At 50.1% G+C, this 25,075-nt stretch overlaps 2 protein-coding genes across 3 annotated transcripts in view; one reads left to right on the top strand and one right to left on the bottom strand.

Moving 5' to 3' along the window:
- The window catches only part of POMT2 (protein O-mannosyltransferase 2), a 40,259-nt gene extending 30,353 nt beyond the window's left edge, over positions 1-9,906 (bottom strand). The window contains exons 1-2 of the mRNA XM_054567223.1: positions 9,522-9,906; positions 2,051-2,135 (exon numbers count right to left, since the gene is read on the bottom strand). Coding sequence (XP_054423198.1) covers positions 2,051-2,135; positions 9,522-9,769 — 333 coding nt within the window. The 5' untranslated portion in view covers positions 9,770-9,906. The remainder of the gene's footprint in view (positions 1-2,050; positions 2,136-9,521) is intronic.
- A 226-nt stretch (positions 9,907-10,132) lies between these two features.
- On the top strand, positions 10,133-20,034 carry GSTZ1 (glutathione S-transferase zeta 1). 2 transcript variants are annotated; one of them, XM_054567222.1, is made up of 9 exons: positions 10,133-10,273; positions 13,231-13,282; positions 15,097-15,164; positions 15,659-15,739; positions 16,097-16,222; positions 17,278-17,356; positions 17,894-17,946; positions 18,681-18,730; positions 19,512-20,034. In XM_054567222.1, the coding sequence occupies exons 1-9, from the start codon at positions 10,259-10,261 to the stop codon at positions 19,636-19,638; spliced, it is 651 nt and encodes a 216-aa protein (XP_054423197.1). In that variant the 5' UTR covers positions 10,133-10,258; the 3' UTR covers positions 19,639-20,034. The 2 variants fall into 2 exon arrangements, with proteins under 2 accessions (XP_054423197.1, XP_054423196.1); XM_054567221.1 differs by lacking the exon at positions 10,133-10,273 and adding an exon at positions 12,836-12,929.
- Positions 20,035-25,075: the final 5,041 nt, after the last annotated feature.

The raw sequence follows: 25,075 nt of genomic DNA, 5'->3' as shown, positions 1-25,075 counted from the left end.
ATTGGATAAGTTTCTGAGAGGATACATAAGAAAATGTTAACAAAGGTCACCCATTGCCTCTGAAGAATAGAAATGTGAGGGAAGGTGGGTTTTGACCTCCTGTTTCCTTCTGTATTGATCAATTTTTTACTATGTGCAGGCATTTTTATTTCTTTAAAAGCACCCATCTGACTGGAGCACCCAGGCGCCCAGGCCGGGGTGAGGGGGCCTGTGTGAAGTGGCAGGTGTGGCCCCCAGTACCGAAGGAGAAAACCTCCCACGTACCACTTAAAGGGGCTCTGGACCCTTTGACTGGCTTGACCTCAGAACCTCCGAAAGCCACTCTGCTCTCTCTCTCTCACAGGTTTCTGATCTGCTCATCATCCTCCTTCAACCCGGGGGAGCACAGGGCCACCGGCTGATAAATTAGAAGAGCAAGTGGACTGCACCCGGGGGACAGCCTTAGAAAGAAGCCTCGCATTCCTCCCTTCCCACGGGGGCCAGGGGAGGCTTTGGTAAAAGCAACTCAGCCAGCGTTGCCAATGTGTTCACTGCTCAGCACAAGGGGACGCCAAAAACAGGCAGGCAGTCCCCAGCTGAAAGACCAGGCGAGGCTTCCTATGAAAAACCTCCTCTCCGGAGGTCTGGTCCCCGGCTAGCCCAGTGCAAATATTAAACCCATTCTGTTGCTTAATTCTGTGTCAGTAACAGATGTAGCCTGAGTACTGAGGCCAGGACGTTCATGAGGCAGAGCGGTGTAAAGCTCAAGACAGCAGACGCAAAGCCAGCCTGGACCTTGGCCCTGCCATGTACCAGCGCCGCCCCCTTTGGCAAACTCTCTGAGTTCCGGTTTCTCCATCTGCACAATGCGGCTACAACAGTACCTACCTCATGGGTTGTTCTGAGAACTGCATAAGATAATATATCTAAAGTGACTCGAATAAACTAAGCATTCAATTGCTCTTATTTTTATTGTTGTTACAAACGAGACAGAAAGAGGCATAACATTTCTACTCTGGGCTCAGAACTAAATCTGAAATGGGCCCCCTGCCCCACCTGCCTCTCACCTCCGTCTACAGGGGCCTCCCCCATGGCCCGCCCCGAGCCCTACTGCTTTCCTGAGCCGTCACCACAGATCCCCGCCCGGGGCCTGCCCTCAGCCCGGCCTCAAGGTCACCCCTCCCCTTCATAACACGCAAATTCCTGTCCCGTTGTCCCTCCGCCTCCAGTTAGGAAGAAAGGACAGAGTGAATGCTGGGGCTAATTCATTAGCTTTCTCAAGGTGTTTGTTTTTTTAAAAAAAAAATGAATTCTGATTGGTGGCCTTTCTAATTATAAACCATGTGAAAGGACAGGTCAAACAACGGATGCACTGGGAGCAGGGGAGAGGAGAGGAGTGTCACTCCCCTGTGGACCTCAGCTCCCCGAAGCTATTTCTGCTTTCTGTAACATATTCTTTCTCCTCATTTCTTTTTTTCTTTTTATAAATTGAGATGAAAGTCATATATACCCTAAAATTCACCATGTTAAAGTACCCTGAGGTTTTTAGTTCATTCACAAGGTTGCACAATCATTACCACTATCTAATTCCACAACATTTCATCACCTCCAAAAGAAACTCCATGCTCATTTGAAGTCACTACCCAAACCTCTCTCCCCCCAGCCCCTGGCAACTACTAATCATCTTTCTGTCTCTATGGATTTGCCAATTCTGGACATTTCATATAAATGGACTCATAAAATATGTGGCCTTTTGTGTCTGGCTCGCTTCACTTAGCGTAATGCTTATAAAATCCATCCATGTCGTAGCAGGTATCAATACTTCATTTCATGTTTAGAGCTGAATGACATCCCGGTGTATAGATGTACTATGTTTTGCTTACCCACCCATCTGTTGATGGGCTCTCTCTCCATTTGAGACCAGAGGACCCCTAAAAACACCAAAGATTTTCCATGGGAGCAACTGGTCTGGAAAGTCAAGGAATTCTTTCCATGAAGCCAAAAATTAAATCCCAGACCAAGACTTGGCCCCAACTGTTAGGGGAGAGCTGTTGCTCCCCACATGGCTCACCTTTCCCAGAGGTGGGTGCACATCAAAGAAAAAGGTACGGTTGATATAGTAACTTCCCATTTTTCCAAAGTGAGTCTCATCCCAACTAAAGGAAAAACAAAAAGAGAAATGAGAATTTTTAAATTATCATACAACCCAAATAGCTTTAATAAACCATGGTTAAAATTACAGTTAAAACCAAAGACCACAAGTTTCAAGCATTGAATGAAAAAATTTGAATTAAAAAAAAAAGAAAAATTTTGACATAAGCGATTTGAGAAGCTGGTCATTAATCTTTACTTAAACAAACAAAAAAGGTTAGCAAATATTTACTAACGATAAATTTAATCATAAATTTAAGTTAAATCTATATTTATTCTATATCATGAATTTCTATTTATTTTTAAAAGGCAAAATGCCTAATACATAGAAACAAACACAGGGAGGCTGCCAAAATGAAGAGACAAAGAAATATGGCCCAAATGAAAGAACAAATCAAAACTCCAGAAAAAGAACAAAATGGAGATAACCAACCTATCAGATGCAGAGGTGAAAACACTGCTTGTAAGGATGCTCAAGGAACTTAGTGAGTACTTCAACAGCATAAAATGATCCAATCAGAAATGAGGGAGACACTAATGGACATAAAGAACAATTTACAGGGAATCAAAAGTAGCGTGGATGAAGCCAAGAATCACGTCAATGATTTGGAGCATAAGGAAACAAAAGACATCCAATTCATACATCAAGAAGAAAAAAGAATCCAAAAACGTCAAGGATAGTATACGGAGGCTCTGGGACAACTTCAGACATTCCAACATTTGCATCATAGGGGTGCCAGAAGGAGAAGAGAAAGAGCAAGAAATTGGAAACCTATTTTTAAAAAATAATAAAAGAGCCCTGGGTGGGATGGCTCATTGGACTGAGTGCCAGCCTGCAAACTGAAAGGTTGCTGGTTTGAAGCCCAGTCAGGGCATATGCCTGGGGCATGTGAGAGGCAACCCATTAATGTATCACCACAAGTCGATGTGTCTTTCCCTCTTTTTCTCCCCACCCCCTCTAAAAATAAATAAATAAAATATTTAAAAATAATAATAAAAGAAAACTTCCCTAATTTGGTGAAAGAAATAGACACACAAGTCCGGGAAGCACAGAGAGTTCCAAAAAAGATGGGCACAAAGAGGACCACACCAAGACACATCATAATTAAAATGCCAAAGGTTAAGATAAAGAGAAAATCCTAAAAGAGAAAAGAAGAGAGTTACCTACAAAGGAGTTTCCATAAGACTGTCAGCTGATTGGTCAAAAGAAACTTTGCAAGCTAGAAAATATTGTCAAGAAGTATTCAAAGTGGTGAAAAGCAAGGACCTACAACCTAGTCTACTCTATCCAGCAAAGCTATCATTTTGGATTGAAGGGCCAATAAAGTGCTTCCTGGTCAAGGTAAAGATAAAGAAGTTTATCATCACCAAACCATTATTACATGAAATGTTAAAGGGACTTATTTAAGAAAAAGATCAAAACTATAAACATTAAAATGGCAATAAATACATAACTATCAAAAACTGAATCTAAAAAACCAAAGCAAACAAGCAGAACAGAAACAGTCACAGATACAGAGAACACTGGGATGGTGGCCAGTGGAGGGTGAGGGGGCAGTTTGGGGAGAATGGGGGAAAAGGTGAAGGCATTAAGAAGTATAATTGGTAGTTACAGAATATATGGGGGGATGTTAAAAGTAATAGGAATTGGAGTTGCCAAAGAACTTGTATGCATGACTTACAGACATGAACAAAGGAGGGGGGATCACCAGAGGGAGTGGGGGTGCTGGGTGGAAGGGGGAAAAAGGGGAAAAATTGGGACAACTGTAATAATATAATCAATAAAATTCAAAAAATAAAGGTGGAATAGCCGCATTTTCCAGGATAACAGCACCTCCTGCTGGACACAGGCACCAAGCACACTCCATTTTAAAGAGGCAACTAGCGACCTACTACAGTACTAAGCTCTGGTTGAAATGGAGCGCCTGACCATGAAGGCCTTAGGACCCCTGCCTCTTTGGAGTGGTTCAACTTGGAATCTATGCCTAACAAGGAAAGGGCTCAACAAGCCTCGCTGGTCAAATGGAAAGGGTATATTCAAGACAATAGCCAACCTGGCCCTGGAAGCATCCAAATTTTACACAGAGGTGGCAGCGGCCCTTTTGGGAAAAATTATCTTCCACCCTACCACCTAAAGCAACACCGCAATCTCAGTGGAGCCCTTTTTTCACAGAAGTTTTCCTCAATGCTGTGCATGGGACGCTGATGGCTAGGCTACACTAAAAGTTGACGGTGCCCCCACAACAACTCCAGAAGGCTGACTGCAGTGAGGGTGGATCCGCACAACGGTCTGAACTGAAAGTCCTCAGCCTCGCCTTAGGCAATACTCCTAAGAAACCGACAAGTTATATTTTTATTTACTCTTGGGCATTTGCCATTGGCCTAGCCATCTGGCTTGTCCCTTGGAAGACTACAGCGCAAGGGTGTCCCACCTTTTGGCATCTCTGTGCCACACTGGAAGAAGAAGAGTTGTTTTGGGTCACACATTAAATACACTGAGACACATAATCACAAAAAAATCTCATAATGTTGTAAGTAAATTTATGATTTTGTGTTCAGCCACATTCACAGCCAGCCTGGGCTGCATGTGGCCCGCAGGCCACAGGTTGGACACCCCTGACAGAGTATGGACTGAGAAATTAAAAACACCCTCTTTAGCCCTGGCTGGTGTGGCTCAGTGGATTGAGTGCCAGCCTACGAATTGAAAGGTCGCTGGTCTGATTCCCTGTCAGAGCGCATGCCTGGGTAGCGGGCCAGGTCCCCAGTTGGGGGTGTGCAAGAGGCAACTGACTGATGTTTCCTTCACACACTGATGTTTCTCTTGCCCTCCTTCTCCCTCCCTTCTCCTCTCTCTGAAAATAAATAAATAAAATCCTTAAAAAAAAACCAACAACAAACCCTCTTTGGAGCTGAGAACTATAGGATAAAATCATGGCTGCCAGCTGATGGGACAATCTGGATCATTCACATGGGTGACTACAGAAGAGCCAATATTCTCATCAAACTGATTGGAATTAGCTGCTGATCAAGCCTGTACTGCCCAGACTGCTGCCATTGCACCAGGCGTGAAAACACATCTACCATCATGAACTGGGTGTAAAGTAAAGGATTCTGTGTTTCTGAAGCACAAGCCATCACTACATTGTGGGGGCCTGTGACTCCTGCCAAAATTGGCCTGTTAGTCTTTCAGTAAAGGAAGCCACATGGCACAGGGCATGGACGCTGCCTGCTCCAAGCAAGCGGACTGTATTAGGACTCGGTTACCCCTCTGGGCTCTCATCAGTGCCTCGTTGCTGCTGACACTTTTTCAGATTACAGTGTTGATGGTGCTGTTTCAGTACAATCATCTGACTCGAGATACGTCTTTGTGACCCTTTAAACTAAACCGTCATTATCAGCTTTCCAAAGCAGCCACAGTCTGACAGCAGTGCCCCCGCTTTTTTGCAATGACTACCCAATAATGGGCTAACAGCCAAGGTATCTGATGACATTCCACACTCCCTCCCATCCACAGGCATCGGATACTGGCAAGCACTGAACAGTCCTCTCAGAAAGATTTCTGACTCTACTTCTCTCTTGGTTCACACACTTTAGTAAAGCAGCTTTACTAAAGGCACCAGAAAGGGTTCATCTCCTCTTGGCCACCAGCTGGATAATGATAAGGAGAAAAGGGGTAGAGGGTTGTATAAACCTATTTTGAAAATTTGAGATTCTCCTCAAATCATTCCTGGGCATTATTTGTCTTTCTTTCCCTAAGAGCAACTCCAGATCAGCCTGGGGACATCTTTGGGATTCAAACTTCATTATAGTTCAGTCATCTGGATTTTCTTGTTCGAGTGACACAGTCCTAGAGCATAGAGATAATGACCAGTTGGTTGAGGACACTGCTTGTCAAGTCCCCCTACAGTGGCTCATGTGGGCCCAGGTGGGAGACACAATGGTCTCTGCCAATTTTCTAATACTGGTCCTGGCAAAAAAAGGTCTGGACATTTGTAGAGGATGACTGGAGCAGAGGTCAAGTTACAGGTACTAAGTGGCACACACTAATTCCATGGCAGTGGAAGAAAAGAAACAACTCTGGCACCTGGGGAGGTAACATCTCGGACCCCTGGAAATGTAATGGAAAGGGAAACAATTAATGCTCTCTCTGTCCTCCAGGTCCAGCACCAAAGCCTGGCAAAACATTCATGCAGGACACCTAAAACAAGCGGAAGTTGTAGCCGGCAATCTGACTTTCTACTGAGTTTGTCAGCGTGCTATGAAATCAGAAAAACTCACGTGGACACAGCCAGTCTTGAACTATTCTGATGTGCCTGATAACATCAGCTCCCACAGATCTCCCCATATGTGCGCAAATGCTCAGGCTGCAACAACTCAGTGACACTCACTGTGGCTTAACCAAAACACTGTAATGTGACCTAAGTTAAATCTGATGGTGATCCAAATAAAATTTAACAAAAAGTCTTGAACTGGAGTGACTATACCCCTTCAGGTAATATATTAGGATGTAGGGAAAAACGGGCCACATCCATTGGGCATGGGAGTTGCTTTTTTTTTTTAATGGGGACCCACTATAATTATTGACAATGACACCAAAGATTAGAGGTCAGTCTAAACACTGTGTAGAGATCATAATGGATATTAGGCTGGTCTTAAGCTACACCCCAGCTATCTAAAATAAGACTTACTTGTCCTTTCCCCACTCCCTGACACCCACACGTAATTATTCACAGGTGGTTGAATCCAGGACCCTGGGAAGCACAGTTGAGGTTACCATTGGGTTGGACAAAAAGTTGACTTGTTTTTTTTCTGTTAAGATGACTCTAGTAGCGTTTAGTTGTCTTTAACTTCGTTTGAAATAATTTTATTAGATTGTATTGTGACAGCTGTTATATCAGAGTGCATTTTTTTAAAAACATCAAAATTGGTGAATTTTTGCATAGCCATTTTAATATTGAAGATGAAGAAAATAAGAAACATTTTCAGCATATTATGCTTTATTATTTCAAGAAAGGTAAAAATGCAACTGAAACACAAAAAAAAGATTTATGCAGCGTATGGAGAAGGGGTTGTGACTGATCGAATGTGTCAAAAGTGGTTTGTAGTTTTTGCTGGAGATTTCTTTCTGGACAATGTTCCACGGATGGACAGACCAGCTGAAGTTGACAGCAATCAAATCAAGAAATTAATTGAAAACAATCAATGTTATACCACGCAGGAGATAGCCAACATACTCAAAATATCCAAACCAAGCACTGAAAACCATTTGCACCAGTTTGGTTATATTGATCTCTTTGAAGTTTGGGTTCCAAATAAGTTAAGCAAAAAAAGCCCCTCTTGACCTTATTTCCACATGCTATTCTCTACTTAAACATAACAAAAACATTCTGTTTTTAAAACAAATTGTGATGGGTGATAAAAAGCGGATACTTTACAATATCATGGAACAGAAGAGATTGTGGAGCAAGCAAAATGAACCACCAACCACATCAAAGGCCTGTCTTCATCCAAATGATGTTGTGTATATGGTGGGATTTGAAGGGAGTCTTCTATTATGAGCTCCTGGAAAACCAAATGGTTAATTCCAACAAGTACTGCTCCCAATTAGACCAACTGAAAGCAGCACTCTACAAAAAGCATCTGGAATTAGTCAACAGAAAATGCTTAATCTTCCATCAAGATAACGCAAGACCATGTGTTTCTTTGATGACCATGCAAAAACTGGTACAGCTTGGCTGGGAAGTTCTGATTCATTGGCTCTATTCACCAGACATCACACCTTTGGATTTCCATTTATTTTGGTCTTCACAAAATTCAGTTAATGGGAAAAAATTTCAATTCCCTGGAAGACTGCAAAAGGCACCTGGAATTTTTTTTTGCTCAAAAAGATAAAAAGTTTTGGGATGATGGAATTATGAGGTCGCCTGAAAAATGGCAGAGGTAGTGGAACAAAGCAGTGAATTCACTGTTCAATAGTTATTAGTGAAAGTGAAAAATGTGTCTCTTTACTTTAAAACCAAATGAACTTTTTGGCCAACCCAGTACCACAGGCTGTCCTCATCCTGCTGCTTAGAGTCCTGTTGAAAGCAGCCTTGATTAAATGCTGTATGAGACAACAGACTTGGTCCCTGCTGCTGTCAGCCAGGTTAATCAGGGCAGCCAAAGGAGTTGCATATTCATGTGAGAAGTTGCTAGAAGCCAAGACAGTATAGGATCCAGGGGTGAGTCCTCGCAGGTCTCTTGTACTTCCACACATCTTGCTGGATATGCCAAGAATGCAAGACCCTGATTTGCACTTTACCTGGGCCATTTCTTGGAGCTGTGTTTACACCGAGGAACCCTGAAAGATGATGTAATGTCTCTCTCCAGGACAAAGAGTAAGCTTGCTTGCTGCTTGTTGTAAAACAGTAGCTTCTCCAAGCTGCTGTTCCTCAGCTGCAAGGAAACCCACTATGTGTGCAGTCAGCCATCTGAGCCAATCACATTCACCCTGTGGAACGTGGGGGAACGAGGGAAACAGACTCCAACATACTGATGTTCATCGGGCTTCCTGTATCACAGTAACAGGTCCTTTGTCTCTGACCCAGGACTCTCATGTCTTCTGCCAAACCTCATGAAACAACAAGCTAATTTATTAACTTCCAAGTAGGGTAGCCCTGATAGTTTCTTAGTTTACTTGCTTTTTAGTCTAGGAGTTCCACTTCTAAAATCCCGTACACTAACTTTCTCCTCAGTGATGAGAAAATGCAGTATCACTTGTTGGCCGAACCAATTAACCATTTTCAGATTGTATACAACTTTTCCTCCTGCCAGTTGGCGCCTTTTTAAAGCTTATCTAATGAAATTTGACCACACCTCAGTCCTACAACTGACTCTACAAACTAACACCTTTCAGGAAACAAATTTCTCCTCACAGGATGATCCCAGACCTGATGCCTAGCATCCCTGTCACTATCCCAGGATTCCCAAGTTGTCCCTGCTCCCAAGGATGAAGGTACCCAGTTAAGAATTTTTCCCTCCACTGATGCCTGGAAATTCTGCATATTAGGAACTGAGGCCTTAGGAAATTCAGTACTAAGAATTTCTGGTTCTCCTTGGAAAGGTCAAAGCACCTTTAAGGGCCACAATTTGAGAGTCAGGTGAGACACTGTAGCATAACTGGGGAGGCATAAACACTGGTTCCTCGGATCCTAAGGATCCCACCGCCACCCACCAAAGCAGAGATGCACACTGTTATTAGCCAGAAGCAAATACCAAAAACCTCAGTTTCCCCTGCAGCGAGGCTCCGCCCTTCTTGTGAATCCCGCCCCCTCCGTGCCCCAGGGCCAATAGGAGAACGCGTCTCTCCTCCCGGTTACCAAGGTGCCTGCCGGGTCCCACCCATGACTCACCAGACGTGCGGCGGCTGGTCCAAGCGGTGGAAGCGGGTGGCAAAGGACAGCAGCGTCACCAGGGCCAGCAGGGCCCACCGGCAGGCCGCCTCGAAGCGCCGCGAATCGCCAGCAGGCCGTTTGGGGGTCTTCGCTGCAGCCTCCGCGGCCCTCTCCGGGCCCGCCGCTATAGCAGTCTGAGGCCTACAGCGGCCCCTCCGGGGACGTAGCTCGAACCCTGCCAGGCCTCTGCCCACTGCCGACGGCATCCTTCCCCTTCCCAGGATCGCCCTCCGGCCCGTAGGCACGCTAGGTCTTGCTAGCCGTCCCGCCAAGAAGCCACAAAAGGACAGCTCGGGGTGCCCTGGGAAATGTAGTTCCCTGCGCCGGCAGCGGGGAGTGGACCCCGACCTCTGGGCTGGGCGGGTAGTGCGGTGGCCTCCCCAGCCGCCGGGAGGTGGCTCCTGGCGCAGAGCATGACGGACCGCGAGGGCGAGGCGGGTCGGGCCGGACCAGGCCGGGGAGAAAATGGGCTCAAGGAACTGCAATTCCCAGCAGCGTCGGGGTTGGGGGCGTGGCAGCAGGGCGGGGCGAGCTAGAAGACACCGTAAGGATTATTCTAGTCCAGCCCCTCGCTTTATCGAGACGTTAAGCCTAGGCTGTGACGTGTCGTTGGCCCACTGGGCCTCAGTCGGAGAGTCGGAGAGTCCCAGCCGTGAAGTTCGCGGTCCTGGAGAGGGGGTCACCCGAAGTGCGAGATGCAAGCGGGGAAGGTTTGTGTGACGCATCCGCGGAAAGGGGAGCTACTCAAACACTGAGAAACCTGGCTTGGGCGGGATCAAAAGGTGTCCCTCGGCCCCGCCCAACAGTTCCGACAGAGATTCCCAGCTTGCAGTGCGTCGCGCTGCCCCCACTCTGCGCCTGCACGCTGCCTGCTGGGGTCTGGTCTAGGGTGGCTCACGTTGGCTCACACTGGTGAGATCGAGTCGCTCGCTGATTCCTCGCACTTCGCAAGATTCCCCTCTACGAGGGCTCCCAAATGTATGGCCTTTCAGGATTGTATGCATTTTAAGAGAACACGAGGGGCGAGGAGAGGCAGTGGCACTTCACAATGACCTGAGTAGGTTCCTGGGCCCGCCCGCAAGGATTTGCATGTTGAATACGCTCCCCAGAGGAATCTTGGAAAATTTTGAATACCGCTCTTGCTGCTCAAAGGAGGGAAGTAGGCACATCAGGTGGAATATAACATCACTTTAATAATGTAGAGCCCTCTCATTCCCAAGTGGGATTTTAGGAGTCTTTAAAGTCATGTTTAAGAGACGGTTCAAAAATAAAATCTGCTTGAGTGGTCAGAATGTATATTGGAATTGGAAACAAAATTTCTTCAAGGGTGGTGATGAGATGGATACTTTACTTGGGCTTAAAATTTAGCTCTACAAGGGTAAAAACGAACACGGGATGGTTTATATGATTATCGTTGGTAAAAGAATGAGTAGAAACTGCCCTTCAGTATGTCTCCTGATGGCCTGTAAGTAGAAAGCCTGAGAGGATTGGCATTTACAGTGACTCTGGTCACCCTTAGTACAAGTTAAAGGTGTAACATTTAGTAACCAGGGAAGAATTTCTTCAAGGATTCTAAGCTGATGTCGGCCACTCTCTAGTGGTCCTGTACCTCACCAGCAGTCCCTGTCTTGGCCCTAGGGGCCCCTCTAGCCTGGCCAGGTAGGGGAAGGATACACCTCCAAATATAGAACATCCGGTTGTACCCTCCTGACGCCCTTCCGAGAACACCTGCTCCCCATCACCTGCCCTCTGTGCCAGGACCACCTGCACTTGCCCTACAGAAGTCGCCTTCAGTACAGGCTGCAACTCTCTGGCTCAGAAACCAGCTTGGAATGGCCTTAGTTATCACGGGCCCTCGCCCACCTATAAGACAGAGTAGGTGGTTCAAGGGTGGTGTGAGCAGGTTCAGATAGCAACTTGACGTACTGGGGGATGCAAAGGGGAGGGGGAACTTGGATGAAATGTCTGCAGTCAGAGGGATAGTAGACAAATTCTATTGAGATCTCCCTCATCTATACGGACACATGTGTCTGCTGGAAGATTCATGAGTGCTAATTACTAGTGACTCTGTGCTGGGGACTGCTTTGAAATGCAGGTTACCCAAGAAACACCAGAGGAATGAACTTGGAGTCCCTTGAACTTGAGAGGAGAGAACACACTCAGCTGCCTCCAGGACCTGCAGACAACAAAAAAGAGAGAAGCAAGCCAAACGGGGGCTGTGGCAGCTCAGAGAGAGCAGGCTCTGAGTTAAGGGCACTGTTAACTGGCACCAGTCAGTTGCTGCTCAGGAAGCCAAGTCCTTTGTCTCCAGATATTTTAAAGAAAAAAATAGATAACAGGATTTGTAGATGAAACATCCTGATGTTTTAACGTTGGCAATGACAGTCATCCCTTGATATTCATGGGGGATTGGTTCTAGGACCCCTTCCCTCCATGGCTACAAAATCCAAGGATGCTCAAGTCCCTTATATAAAAGAGTGTAGTATAGTTTAAATCATTTCTAGATTACTTAAAATACCTAGCACAACATAACTTTTATGTAAGTAATTTGTCCTATTGTATTGTTTAGGAAATAATCATAAGAAAAAAGGAGTCTGTACATATTTGGTACAGACCCAAGCAAAGCAACCATTGTAGGCTTAACTGCATAGTACACGTCAATAACAATGTAATTTTTTTCTGCATATTTTCAATTTGCAGTTGGTTGAATCCACACCTACAGATAGGAGGAGAGCCAAATGTAACAAACATTTTTAAACACCATGTAGACCAAACAGAACACTGGGCTGCCAGCTTGCAGCCTCAGCTTTGGAGTGAATGGGCATATATCCCAGCTATTTTTATGAGACCAGCAAATAGCCCAGAGGACTGGTGGGTGAGGGGTTTGAAAGCAACGGGCACCAAAGCATCAAGGATTAGAATTCCTGGTCTTTCTGCTACTGCTGGAAGGAATCTAGGCCATCATTTTAGGGCAACTCTTCATTTTACAGATGAGGGTGTTGAACTAGAGAAGGCAGGGATTCGTCCAAGGTCATACGCAGTTGGTTCCTGCCCTGGGACCGGACCCCAGCCCGCCAGCTCCCAGCCCGCTGCACCACATGAACTACTTACCTCAAAGCCAGGCTACCCTGTCTGCCCAGGGCACCAAGCCTCACTCCACCAGCAGCATAAGAAACTCCCCACAAGTGGGAAAGAGGTGCCCCTTCTGATCCGAGTCAAAGTTCCCCCAACGCCTGCCTAGCACAGCTTCCCCATTGGCTCATGGGATCCGCCCCTTCGGGATCCCTCCCGCTGCCCTGCTGCTCTATGACAAGGGACATTCCTCAGGCCAAGGGTCACCACAGCACCATGACTGAGTCTGGCAAGGTAAGGAGGGCGCTTGCAGCCTGGCTGCCCCTTCGGGGGCCTGTCAGGCCTCAGGAATGCAGGACAGCAGAGTTTGGAGCTGCCAGACTCCACCGGACTCCTGAGGCCTCTGATCCAGATTGTTCTGAGTCTGGCCTGAGTTGCCCAGACACAGGCCTGAGGACGGAGGCCTGGCAGGGCAGGAAGAAACTGCTGGCTTGTAACCCCTACCTGGGGACTAGTGCTTCCTCCCCAGTGGGCTCCTGGGGTGGGGAACTGACCAAGCACAGGTTAACATACACCTTGTCCTTTCTCTCCTCAGCCCATCCTCTATTCCTATTTCCGAAGCTCCTGCTCCTGGAGAGTTCGAATTGGTAAGAGCTGTGCCTCCACCAAGAGACTTGGGAGGGTGGCATAGGGTGGAGGAAGGCCTAGCAGGGGTGTCCAGCCTGTGGCCCACGGGCCGCAGGTGGCCCAGGATGGTGGTGACTGCAGCCCGACACAAAATCGTAAATTTACTTAAAACGTTATGAGGCTTTTTTGTGATTGTGTATCACAATGTATTTAATGTGTCGCCCACACATTAATGCCAAAAAGTTGGACGCCCCTGCGGCCTTGGGGAGCAGGATGGCCTGGACAGAGGGGTGGTCTATCGGACAGGGCTTCACCCCAGCAACCAGCGGCCTCAGTCTCTTGGAGCCCTCAGCACTGAATGGCACCTCCACCCAGGAAGTCCAGCAGGATGAGAGTGGGGGAGGCCGACAGGGGGGTTGCTCTTTCTCTTGGGCCTGCTGCCTCGCCCGCCGTGCCCTCCAAAGCTCCTTAGCAACCATGCTTAAAGCAGGCTCACAAAATCTAGAGGACCTTGGTAACTGGCAGGAAACAGCTGGCCTTCCCCTGTTCTTATCTTATTTGATGTGGCAAATTAAACAGAACTGGCCATTGTCCTTCCCAGCTTAATCTCTCCCTCAGTTTAGCACGGCCCTTGGTGAAGGTCCTGGTCCTAGCAGCTCATATTAGGGAGAAGGTGCTGAGTGCTTTTGTGTGCCTACTTCCCTTTAAACGTCAACAACCCTGCAAGGCAGGTACTGTTATTGGCCGGCATTGAACAGATGAGGAAACTGAGGCTCAGAGGCTTAGAAAGTTACTTGCCCGAGGCTTCACAACCTAGCAAGGGAATGTGATGAAGTCTGAAGTTGGCCCTAACTAGGAAGCCATCCTCCATGTCCCCTCCCCCATCCCACAGGCATTTGGTATTTGCTGGAATCAGCAGGTAAGAGCACTGGGGTGCCAGAGGACACATTTCCCCGAGAGGATGCCGCCCCTGGGCCCGGAGCCTCTGCCCTGGCTGGGCCAGGAGCCGGAGCAGCGGGAGTGCCGTCTCTGCAGGGCCTGTGTGCCTGTCTCTCCCACTTGGCCCCAGCCACCTTCACTGTCCAGAATGGAGCTGACCAGTGCTGAGGAGGAGCCCCGTGTCCCAGGCTCTCTCCAGATTGTGACACATCTCGTCCCCTCCCCCAGCTCCTTTGCCCTTGCCTGAGGCCGGCCCACACTGCATTTTAGTGTGCAAGCGCGCAGGCAGAGAGAGAGAGAGAGAGAGAGAGACACACACACACACACACATACACGTTGACTGAGGGTTTTTACCCTGCCTTGCCAGGGGAAATCATCAAAGGGAAGAGGAAATCTGGTCCCTGGGGGTCAGGGCAGATGCTCTGACACCATCAAAGAACCTGATGCCCTGCTTGTAATCTGTAGTAAACAAAGAGCAAAGAAAGTAGATTACAAAGTGACTGTTCTCTCAACAATGTCTGCCTGTGTGCACTTTATTGTCACTTGAGCCCCTTCCCTTGGCCCTCAGATGCCCTCAGGAGGGAATAATTGCATGTCTCCCACACAAAGCCCTGCTTGGCCCTGTTTAAGGCCCTGGCAGGGGCAGAGAGGAGGGGGGACACTTCCCTGCTGTCCTCCAGAGCCCACAGTGTGCCAGGGCAAGAGAGGTGGGGCGTTGTGGGCCTGGGTTGGGGGAGTGGGTGGTGACCAAGGAAGCCGGAGAGGAGGGGAGAAGGCTGTCCTGGGCCTTGACCACCCAGCAGTGTGGAGAAAGCCCCTCTCTGCAGCCTGCTGTTGCCCTGGGAAGTGGGGCTGGAGGCTGTCCCCCAACTCTGCTGTCTGTTGTCTCTCCTAGCTCTGGCCTTGAAGGGCATCGACTATGAGACAGTGCCCGTCAACCTCATAAAGGATGGAGGCCAGCAGGTAAGGAGGCTGCTCACGGGCCACAGTGTGGGGGTTGGAGGCCATGGAGAGGCGCCCATCAGGAGGCGCAGTCCATCCCAAGAGATCCTCTGGCCAAGGAGGCTGCTGGCTCCCTCTCATGGGAATGGGTGGCAAGCTGTGCAGCAGGAGCAGCCATGGGAAGGACTCAGGCTTCAGGCTCCATACCACAGCCTGGCCTCTCAGTGCCTGACCCCAGCAGGGTGGGTAGCGAGCGGGTCCTTGCCCCATGCTGGGCCCTCTGGATGTACTTTGGTGACCAATGATGTGGGAGGAAGCCTGTAGCTCAGCAGCCACTGGAGGTTGGGATGCTACACAGATTGCTCAGGCATTGCCTTGGGCCTGGGAGCCTGGGCCTTCCCCCGGGGAGGGAGGTGCAGGGCTAGGCAGCAGGCCTAGCACCTTCCTGCTTGCCTGGTTCTGCTTTAGCCAACTCAGGCCAGGCCACCCCACCCACCAGGGCCTTCTGTCCACAGTTCTCCAAGGAATTCCAGGCACTTAATCCCATGAAGCAGGTGCCAGCCTTGAAGATCGATGGCATCACCATTGGCCAGTCAGTGAGTGCAGGGTTGGGGGGCCCCTCGTGGGAATGGCGCCCTGAGGGAGAGGAGCTCATGGTTCTTCCATGTCTGCATAAAGCCGAGGCACCTAGCGCTTAGTAGGGAAACAATAAATCTTTATCCGAAGGAGGAAGGGTGGTTGGTTGCTTTAGGAAGTGAAGAGAGACTCTAGCATATGGGGAACCAAGTTCTGCAGGATGAGGGTCCAAAAAGAGCTCGTCCCCCTGGGGAGCCTCTTGGCTTCATGGGGTTGGAGCTGAGTAGGCCAAGGAGGAAGAGTTTGCAGGCCCTGTCCCGTCTGGCCCTGGGGCCCTGGGCCCTCTCTGGGCTCCCCTCACTCCTCCCGCTGGACAGCTGGCCATCATCGAGTACCTGGAGGAGACTCGGCCCACCCCGCGACTCCTGCCTCAGGACCCAAAGAAGAGGGCCTCCGTGCGCGTGATTTCCAACCTCATCACCAGCGGCATCCAGCCCCTGCAGGTGCGGCGCTCGCGTACCCCCACACTTGCACACTGGCTGGGGTGAGCCCGCAGCGAGGTGCCCAGCTTGGACGTGAGGGGGGCGGAAGGACAGGGAGGGATTGTCAAGGACTTAGACCGAAATCACATGTTGGGGTGGGGGGAAGGGGAGGGACCCCAGAAATCATCCCCTCCGCTGGGTCCCCAACTACAGTCCCATAAGCCCTCAGTTTCCAAGGACGCATCCAGAGGTGCTAGAGGGAGAAAGGGCCAGGTGACAGGGAGCAGCTGAGCAGCACAGGTCCAGGCCTCCTGTCTTTAGTTCACCAGAGCAGTCTCCCATGCATCTGTTCTGTATGACAGATCAGGATCCCCATGAGATCTTTATTTTTTCTAAAGTTATCGCTGATTTAAAAAAAAGGGGAAAAAAGATAATAAAACAATTCATCTGTGGTAACACCTGGCTTTGCAAATGAGGAAATAGCCCCAGAAAGACGAGCGACTTTGCAGTCACTCAGCTAAGTATGATGAAGCAAGGACCAGAGCCCAGGACTAGTAGCTGTGCACCTGTGTCCCTCCACCCCCATGTCACTTTGTTTTTTGTAACAGAGGAAGTTATAGCAGACAGTCATCCTCACTTCATAGACAAGGAAACTGAAGCCAGAAGTGAAATGGCTCCAGAAGTGCAAGGATGGAGCCAGAGTCCAAATCTCTTGAAAGCCAGGCCTCTGTGCCTTCCCTGTCTGCCCTCGGGCCACCGCCACCCCGCCCCCGCCCCCGCCCCCCGCATCACTCTCCCACTCCTCAAGGACTCTGTAAGGAAGAAGGGATGCCAGGGAGAGAGGCCTCAGGTTACCATCATTGCTGCCTGGCAGTGTCCTGTGCCCCACCCTTGCACATTTCTGCCAGAGTCACAGGCTTCCAGATGACAGGGACCACTGGGGCAGCTTGAGACTGTGGCAGCTGGGGGAAGTCGGGGGAGGAGAACATGGGAACTGAGCTTCCCTGGCGGGGCTTGCCTGAGCAGGCCCAGCCTGGCTCCCAAAGCCAATCACGGATTTTCCTTGGGCTGCACAGAACCTGTCTGTCCTGAAGCAAGTAGGGCAGGAGAGCCAGCTGACCTGGGCCCAGAAGGCCATCAGTTCTGGCTTTAACGGTGAGTCCTTACTCCTGCGAGCTGCCCTGAGGTGACATCTCAGAAGAATGGGCCTGAGCATCTGAAATAGCTCTCCAGGCTCTTTGGTCTGGACAGGGGCGTGGATGAGGGTTGGGGGCAGGGCTGAGGGGGCAGTGGGCCGCGCGGCATCCAAACCTGGCCTCCGCCTTGGGAACCTCAGTACTTGGGGCCCCTTGGAGCTGGATGGCCCAACCTCTGCTTCCTGCCCACTCCGGCTGGAAAACCGAGGCCGACAAAGGGCCAGCCTGTCAGTGTAAGAGCTGCTGCCTTGGCCTGTGGCGGGTTGTGTCCCCTGGGGGAATGGCAGCTGGACTTGAGGAGCCTGGGAAAACATCCTCTCATCCCCACGTCTCTATCAGCTCACTCTGGGTCTGGCTGCCATGTTCTCTTCCACACACGTGCCCCAGCCTGTCACTCAGATTGCCCCCCATTTCCGTACTAGGAAGGCCAAGGCCCAGAAAGGCTGATCTTCCCTTGCTGTGCCCCAAGTAAGATTGTTCCTATGTCCCCCCACAGCTTTGGAGCAGATGCTGCAGAGCACAGCAGGGAAGTACTGTGTGGGAGACGAGGTGAGCCCTCCCAGGCCTGCCCACAGCGGCCCCTACGCGCCTCTCTGGTGCAGGCTCAGCCATCGCCCTCTGCCCCGGGGCAGGCTCAGCCCAGAGGGCCTCCTGAGAAGGGGTGGGGGTGGGGGAGAAGAAGGGACAAGGTTGTCCTCTCTGAGCCAAGCAAAAGGTAGCTCACAGGGAGCCCCTCTGCTCATTCCTAGTCAGCTGCCTCCACAGGAAGCAAGTCTCATCCTGGAGGTAGTCAAGCTGAAGACCTATGTCTGGCCTAGGCATCAGTCAGTCTAGATGATTGATGTCTGCCTTCCCTCTCCATTCTGAGATTCCAGGGCTCCTACAGGCTGAGGCCCTGCCCTGTGCTAATTCTGGGTCCTGGGCCCCCACCCCCACCCTGAGGCCCCTCCCCCCCGCCCCGGGAGCCCTCACTAAAGGCCTGTGATGGTCTTCCTTACCCAGCACAGTCCGTCCACTAAGGCAGTCAAACCTCTGGCCGCCCACAGAGTTGGTTGTCAGGCAACTGGAGCATGGGCAGGGAGAAACCCTCAGCTCTTGGGGACAGACCCAGACAGGCCTAGGGGAGACAAGGAGGGGGATGGGCCGGTGGGGATGGATGGGAGAGCCAGAAGCAAATGGGAACATCAGGCTGGGAACGCAGTACTGTCCCCAGTAACACACCCAGCCCAGCCCGTGAGTCCCAGGTGCACCCCCTGATACAGACACACCCAACTCTCTTTCAGGTGTCCATGGCTGACCTCTGCTTAGTGCCTCAGGTGGCAAATGCTGAAAGGTAAGTGAGAACTCTGCCGCCCTCCCTCTTCCTCCTGGCTCCTCCCCTCAATATGCCCTGTGTACCCCCACAGTCAGCCCCTCCGCCCCCCACTTCAGCTACTCAGGTAGCATCTCATGTAGAGACTCTTGTAGGCTGGGCCCTGTGCTGGTGCACGGGCCACCGTGGCCTGGAGGAAACGGGGCAGAGGTATTCAGTGGAATGCCCTGTACCGTGCCCAACTGTGGACCCTGCGCCTAAGCGGGGTGGCTCACCTGGTGGACACCCGTAGAAGAAACCACCCCAAGAGCCCGCTGTCCTCAGACATGGTGCATCCATGCCCTGCTGTGAGCTCTACCTCTGCTTCCCTCCAGCAGCCCTTCAGGAAGGCACGAGTGAGAGCCTCTCTGTGGAAAGCACTGAGTTAGGTTCCCTTCAGGGAATGGAAACATGTGGCACATTCCCTGTCCCCAGGAAGCTTATGACATGGTGGAGAGAGAATTTGTATATGTAAATATCTAGCACTGTGTTTTACACATAGTAAGTTCCCAATAAATAGCCATTGCTTGGAATAGGGACAGTAGACAACAGAGATACCAGACAATGCTGCACAAGAGCTGCCCCTCCCCAGGGAGCTGTCTGTGAAGAAGGCCTCCCGCCTGGCAGGGCCACCCTCCCAGCCCTTCCCTGGCCAGCCCCAGGGCCTCCTCCAGCCCTGCGTCTGTGCTCCCCTCACCGCGCACAGGGCAGCCTCCCTGTGCCCTTGCACACCTTGTCTGAGGTGGGTGTTTCTCTGCCACAGGTTCAAGGTGGATCTCACGCCCTACCCTACCATCAGCCGTATCAATAAGTCACTGCTGGCCTTGGAGGCCTTCCAAGTGTCTCACCCCTGCCGGCAGCCAGACACACCTCCCGAGCTGAGGGCCTAGCTCTCAAAGCACGCACCACTGGTGCAGGAGCACAAGCTGGATGGGCTGACCAGGCCTGGCAATGAGGAAGCCCTAACTGGAGAAGCAGGACACTTGTACTCCTAGCGCTTGAACTTGAACTCTCGCCCTACATCTGCCTTCACACTGAACCTCTTTCTGCCTTTGTCCCCTTGCCTGTAAAAAGTGGTCAGGGTGGCCCTGACCGGGTGGCTGTTTGTTGAAGCATCATCCCATGCACCAAAAACGTTGTGGGTTTGGTTCCTCGTCAGGGCACATACCTGGGTTGTGAGTTTGATCCTCGTTCAGGGTGTGCATATGGGAAGCAGCCGATCAGTGTTTCTCTCTCTCTCTCTCTCTCCACCCTCCTCCCTCCTTTCTCTCTCTAAAAATAATAAAAAACATATCCTCAGGTGAGGGTTAAAAAGAAATAAGAGCAGTCAGTGAGTGGCGGGAGGATGCTGAGAGGAAGGAAGGCAGGACACCACCTGCCACCTATGTGAGGGTGCAGTCATTAAGGTGAAGTGGGAACGCAGACTAAAGGCCTGGCAAGTTTACCGGAGAGCCGTAAGGAAGTCTGCGCCTCGCCCCATCCCCTCCACCGTACCCGACGCCAAAGATTGCCCACACTGCCACTTGATAATTAAGCCGAAGCCCAGGCCTCCAGGTTAAGGGTGAGATGCTCAGTTTCAGTGAAGGCAGTTCCAGAAGACAAACCTCCTTTCTAGTGGGAGTTCCCCTGATACTGACTGGACCAGGAGAGGAAGTCAGCCAGCCCCTTGCCCACCCTGTGGCAGGACTGGCCCCTGAGACCTAAGCCCAAAAGGTTGTCTGAGAGAATCGGACAAGATCCGGAAGGGAACAGAAACAAGGAGCAGGAAAGAGCATTTGGGGACAGCTGAGCTCCCGGGGCTAGGAATGGTATGTTGTTAAGTGTTCCACTCCAGCTCCTTGCTGGAGAGGGAAGAGGGCCCTTCAACCAGGCCCATCATCTTCAGAGGCAGCAGGATTAGGCACATGAGGCAAATCCAGTCATGAATGAATGGTCCGGGAACTGGAGGAAGCCTCAGCCAGAGGTAGGGTGAACAGCTACTGACCCCACTAGCTCAGGAGACCGACCAGGTCACAGTTTACCTTTGGTTCCCATGCCTGGCAGTGTTTGACCAGAACCAAGATCGCTGCTTGGCAGAGATGATGTAGAGAGATTGGGGTCCTTTATGGGAGTTAAACAAGATGACCTTGATGTCCTCTACCTGAGATTGTATTTTCCCTGCATGGCTGAGGTTTAAACAGGAAATTAAGGTATGTGTGTCTGGTTCGAAGGGAAGCCAACTTTCTCAGCCACGCGTCCTTTCTCTTCAACCCTAGCCCCAGGCTATCTAGTTCCCCCGCTCCCCCTGGGCTCCCCTGTGGTCTCTCCTCTTAGAGGACCTGGGTTCCAGGCTCTAAAATGACCTCAGTGAGCCACTGTAGCTCCCAAGGTCAATTTGTCCTGGTAGAGCCAGAAAGTGTAACAGGAAAGTAGCTAAAACAGCAATGACAAGGAGACAGTGGTACCTCCTGTCAAAAGCTGCTGCCATCTGGACCCTTTTCTCAGGTTACTCCAGACTTGCCTGGCTGGATAAGGCGCAGCTGGGCTCTCTCCAAGAAACCTGTACTTGAAACAAGAGACGAATCTCAGCGTGGTTATCAGGAGTCACCACCTGATTTGGGCATTGGAAAAGGTGATGAGGACTCCTGTGGACTGGAAAGACAGAATGAACTTGGGGAAAAGAGGGCAGCCGCACCCGGGAGGCTGTGCTCCTGCACGTCCCACACAGGGTGCCGCCTCGCCCTGGAGAGACAGAGCAGGAGGCAAGCCTCAGGCCAGATGGGGTGCGGCTGTCACTTCCCTGGGATTGAGGGGCAGCTGGCTCTGCCTTTCAGCAACGAGCCTTTGGGAGCCCCAACGATCTGAGACGATTTCCAGTAGCGCTGAGGTCACAAGTTTCCCCCACCCCTTCTCCCCCCCAGTCTCACCTCCAGTTAACAGAGAAGCCCAAGAAACTTCTGGGAAGAGAGGGAAAGAGAGAGAATCCACATCTAGGACAAGGTACAGAAGCAGGCCACCTGAGACCAGTCCCCCTGCCCGGAATGATTTCAGAGAGAACTAGGTATGAGGGGGTGAACTGGGGTTTTTCCTAGAGGAAAACAAATCTCCTGTCTGTCCTACTCCAGCTAATAGTGGACGCCCCTCCATCCAGTCCAGCAGCATGCAGTGGGCTCCCCCACGTGACCCCCGCAGACTGCGAGCTGGGGTGTGGGGGTATCTGGCAGCAATATAGCAGACGTGCCCCTGCTCTCTGGGAGTTTATGTCCCGCTTACTCCTGGAAATTTGATCAGCCAGCTCTAACACTGCCACTTGTTGTGGGTCTGTTGCTAATCTGCTTGTCTGGTCCATGATGACTTCTAAGAATAGACATTTTTAACCCAGGCCAGCAGTATCAAAATATTAACCTGTTTAACCCGGGGTTCCATTAGCCATCCTAAAATTTATGGCAAAAGCTTACTGGATTTCTAGGAAATCTAAACCAGGTAGAGGCCGCACAGCCTCTGTCGTCAAACATTTAGAAATCATCCCTTGTCACATGCACAGCACTCACTTTACATATTTTCCCCAGAGTCCCCACAGTTCAGGTCCTCTGTTCAACGGGAGTTTCCTGGTATGTGTCAAATGAAACATGAAAATCAGCCGTGTGGGTGGGGAGGCTAGAGACAAATGCAGTGTTTTCCTCTGGACCCAGCAGAGATCCTTGGAGCCCATGACATTGCTGAGGCCCTCTTTTCTCATTGGTTTTCCCCAAAACCAGATACACCTGCCCTTCCGCACAAAAACAAAAAGGTATCTAAGCCAAAGAAATTCACTCTAGGCTCCTGGGAGGTGGCTCCCCTGGCAAGTCCAGGGTCCTTGCAAACGTGCCCACGTTGATTACCTGTGCCTCCCAGAGGAAGTGACTGACCAAACCTTTGTGGTTTTCAAATGCACTGGCTTTAGGAGGAAAATAATCCCTCTCCTTGTCTCATGATGGTTCGTAAAGATTTTTGTATTTTAAAGCTGGAATCTAAGCCGTGGCAGCTCTCCACTCAGTCCAAGTGACACAAGCTGGTCTCAAGGCCAGGGCTGGGACCACCCTTGCTACCTCCTTTACCTAGAACCAAGGAGAGGACCACCCCAGGACCAACCCCGCTCTCAAGGGCCTGCAGCAACCTTTCTGATGCCTCCCGTGGGTTTCAGGGACTGGGACGTGAGGAAGCGAGGGGAACAGAGTGGGGATGGAACTGGCAGGGCCGCAGACAGAGGGCAGGCCCAGGGGAGCCACCAGCTCAGGGTTACCTGAGGATGGAAAGCGAGTGTGCGCTGGGGGAAGGGGACCCGAGGGATGAGTACAGGTTGTGGCTTCACTGAATGACCACAGCTAATGAGAAAGGAGAGCAGTCCGTCTGGTTTCTGGGCCTGCAGTTTTCAGTCAGCGGGAGACTATCATGTTCCCAGCCCTGGGGCCTCCATGGGGTCCAGGCCATCAACACAGGTGGCCCCTTGGCTTCGGCCCCTCGCCATAGGGAACTGTGCTCTATGGGCCTGGGGCTGGCTGCGTGGAGAGAGCAGAGCCCTATCCTCCAGTCCTAGAGAGCTTAGCTGTGCCTTAGGGAGGAAGAGAAACATTTCCACCCCATATCCTCTGCAGGAGGGCAGAGCTCCCTCAAGCTCCTCTAGAGCTGCACTCCTCTTCCCGCTGTTCCCCAAGCGCCAAGCAAGGTGGCCAGCCTCACTCCATGAACGTGTGTTAAATGAGATATCCTTCCTGTGCAACTGTGGGTGGCCTCCCTGAGTGTCCCTCTCCTCTTTCAGGGGCCCTAGAAAATCATGGAGGAACAAATACCTCCCCAAGTGCATAGACTTTTCTCTAGAGGTCAGACCAAACAGCTCCAAGGCTTAACAATAACTAAACTTCTATAAAGGGTTTTGAAGACTACTTCCTCTGTGACTCCTTCCAGTCTACAAATAAATTCTTATTTTCAGGGGCTGGATCTCTCTCAGTCTAAAATCTTCACCTATTTAGGGGGTACTTCCCAGTAGGGCTTTTCTCCAAAGGCTGAGTGAGTGGTAAAAGTTAAGTCCTTCATCATTCCACATCAGCGGTTAGATCTGTGAAGAACAATCGGCAGGCGCCCACTCCTGGGTGCAAGAGGCCCCAGGGAGACGTGATGTGCAGTCTTCCCACAGTGCAGTGAAGGGGCCATAGTGGATAAAGGACCGATGTTGGAGTGGCCTGATCCTGGTAATTAGGTGGAAGTAGGAAGTCCTGGAAAATACTTTAGAAGGATGAAAGCAGGAAGGACTTGAGAACAAAGCAAAAAATACAGGATGTTGTTCCAAAGCATTTTTATGTATCTATTAAGGAAAACAGTAAACTTACTGGACAAACAGGTGGATATACATATTCATAAGCATTCATTTTACCAGCTCCTCCTAACTTCAAACATGACTTATTTAGCTCTTGATTCCAAGGTCCTGGCAGGCATCACTCCACTTTGGGAGAATACCTAGAGTAAGATGGCTGCTGAATTTCGCCAGAATCTCATGGGTTAAAGAACATCAGGCTGAGCGTCAAGAGCTGCAGTGTGTGAGCTGCCTTATATAACCCTGAACTATGTCAGGGTCCATGATGTGACAGGTAGGAGTGCCATTAAAAATTAAGAAGTAACCTCCAGTATGTTACGTGTTTAGCAGTGACATATTCAGCATACCCAAACATAACTCAGTGAAGATCGCTCGCTACATACAGATGCCTGGCCTTTTCCTTATTGGTTGTGGTGCATTATTTAACTCACAATTATTTCAGATCTCTTCCTCTTTTATACAACAGACTCTAAAATATGTTGCAAAAGAAAGCAGAGAAAGACCTACCAGGCTCAACTTGGATCCACAGATATCACTGAAGAAAATGTTGACATGGCACCCCTCCCTGCTCACACTTGAGTCCTTCTCATTCTGAAAGACTCCAGGGATATACAGAGGCCACATTGTAAGAGACATCAAAGATACCTTACGGTGTCATTTTTGTAAATGAAAATAGGCTAAATTAATATTGCCCAGGCTGAGTTAATTATTACCCTGGTGTCCAAAGTACTGGTTCCAAACTTGAACAGAGCAAGTAAATTCATCAGAAAATGAGCATCACTGGGGACTAAATATTGACAAAACTCAATAATGTTCTATTCAGTAATCATTACTCTAAACCCAATTTCCACTCTTGGGCCAAACCCAGCTCCCAGTTCATAATACTCTACCATGAACTTTAATACAGATGAAAGACCCATTATTAACCTCATTCTCAATTTTGCTTAATTATCAATTTTTCTTAATTTGTATAACCTCAATAGATTAAACTTATAGAA

The sequence above is a fragment of the Pteronotus mesoamericanus genome, unplaced genomic scaffold (assembly GCF_021234165.1).
Source record: "Pteronotus mesoamericanus isolate MK-2021 breed Mesoamerican mustached bat unplaced genomic scaffold, CSHL_Meso_final contig_182, whole genome shotgun sequence".
In the NCBI taxonomy this organism is placed as follows: Eukaryota; Metazoa; Chordata; class Mammalia; order Chiroptera; family Mormoopidae; genus Pteronotus; species Pteronotus mesoamericanus.
The sequence above is the reverse complement of the archived record's forward strand: the minus strand, read 5'-3'. Positions and strand labels throughout refer to the sequence as shown.

What these genes read in the sequence shown, in the direction of transcription:
- GSTZ1 (XM_054567221.1), top strand. Translation starts at nt 12,870, where the DNA reads ATGACAAGGGACATTCCTCAGGCCAAGGGTCACCACAGCACCATGACT. An exon ending in CCATGACTGAGTCTGGCAAG is followed by an intron (nt 12,930 to 13,230) that starts GTAAGGAGGGCG and finishes TTCTCTCCTCAG; the next exon opens with CCCATCCTCTATTCCTATTT. An exon ending in CTCCTGGAGAGTTCGAATTG is followed by an intron (nt 13,283 to 15,096) that starts GTAAGAGCTGTG and finishes TGTCTCTCCTAG; the next exon opens with CTCTGGCCTTGAAGGGCATC.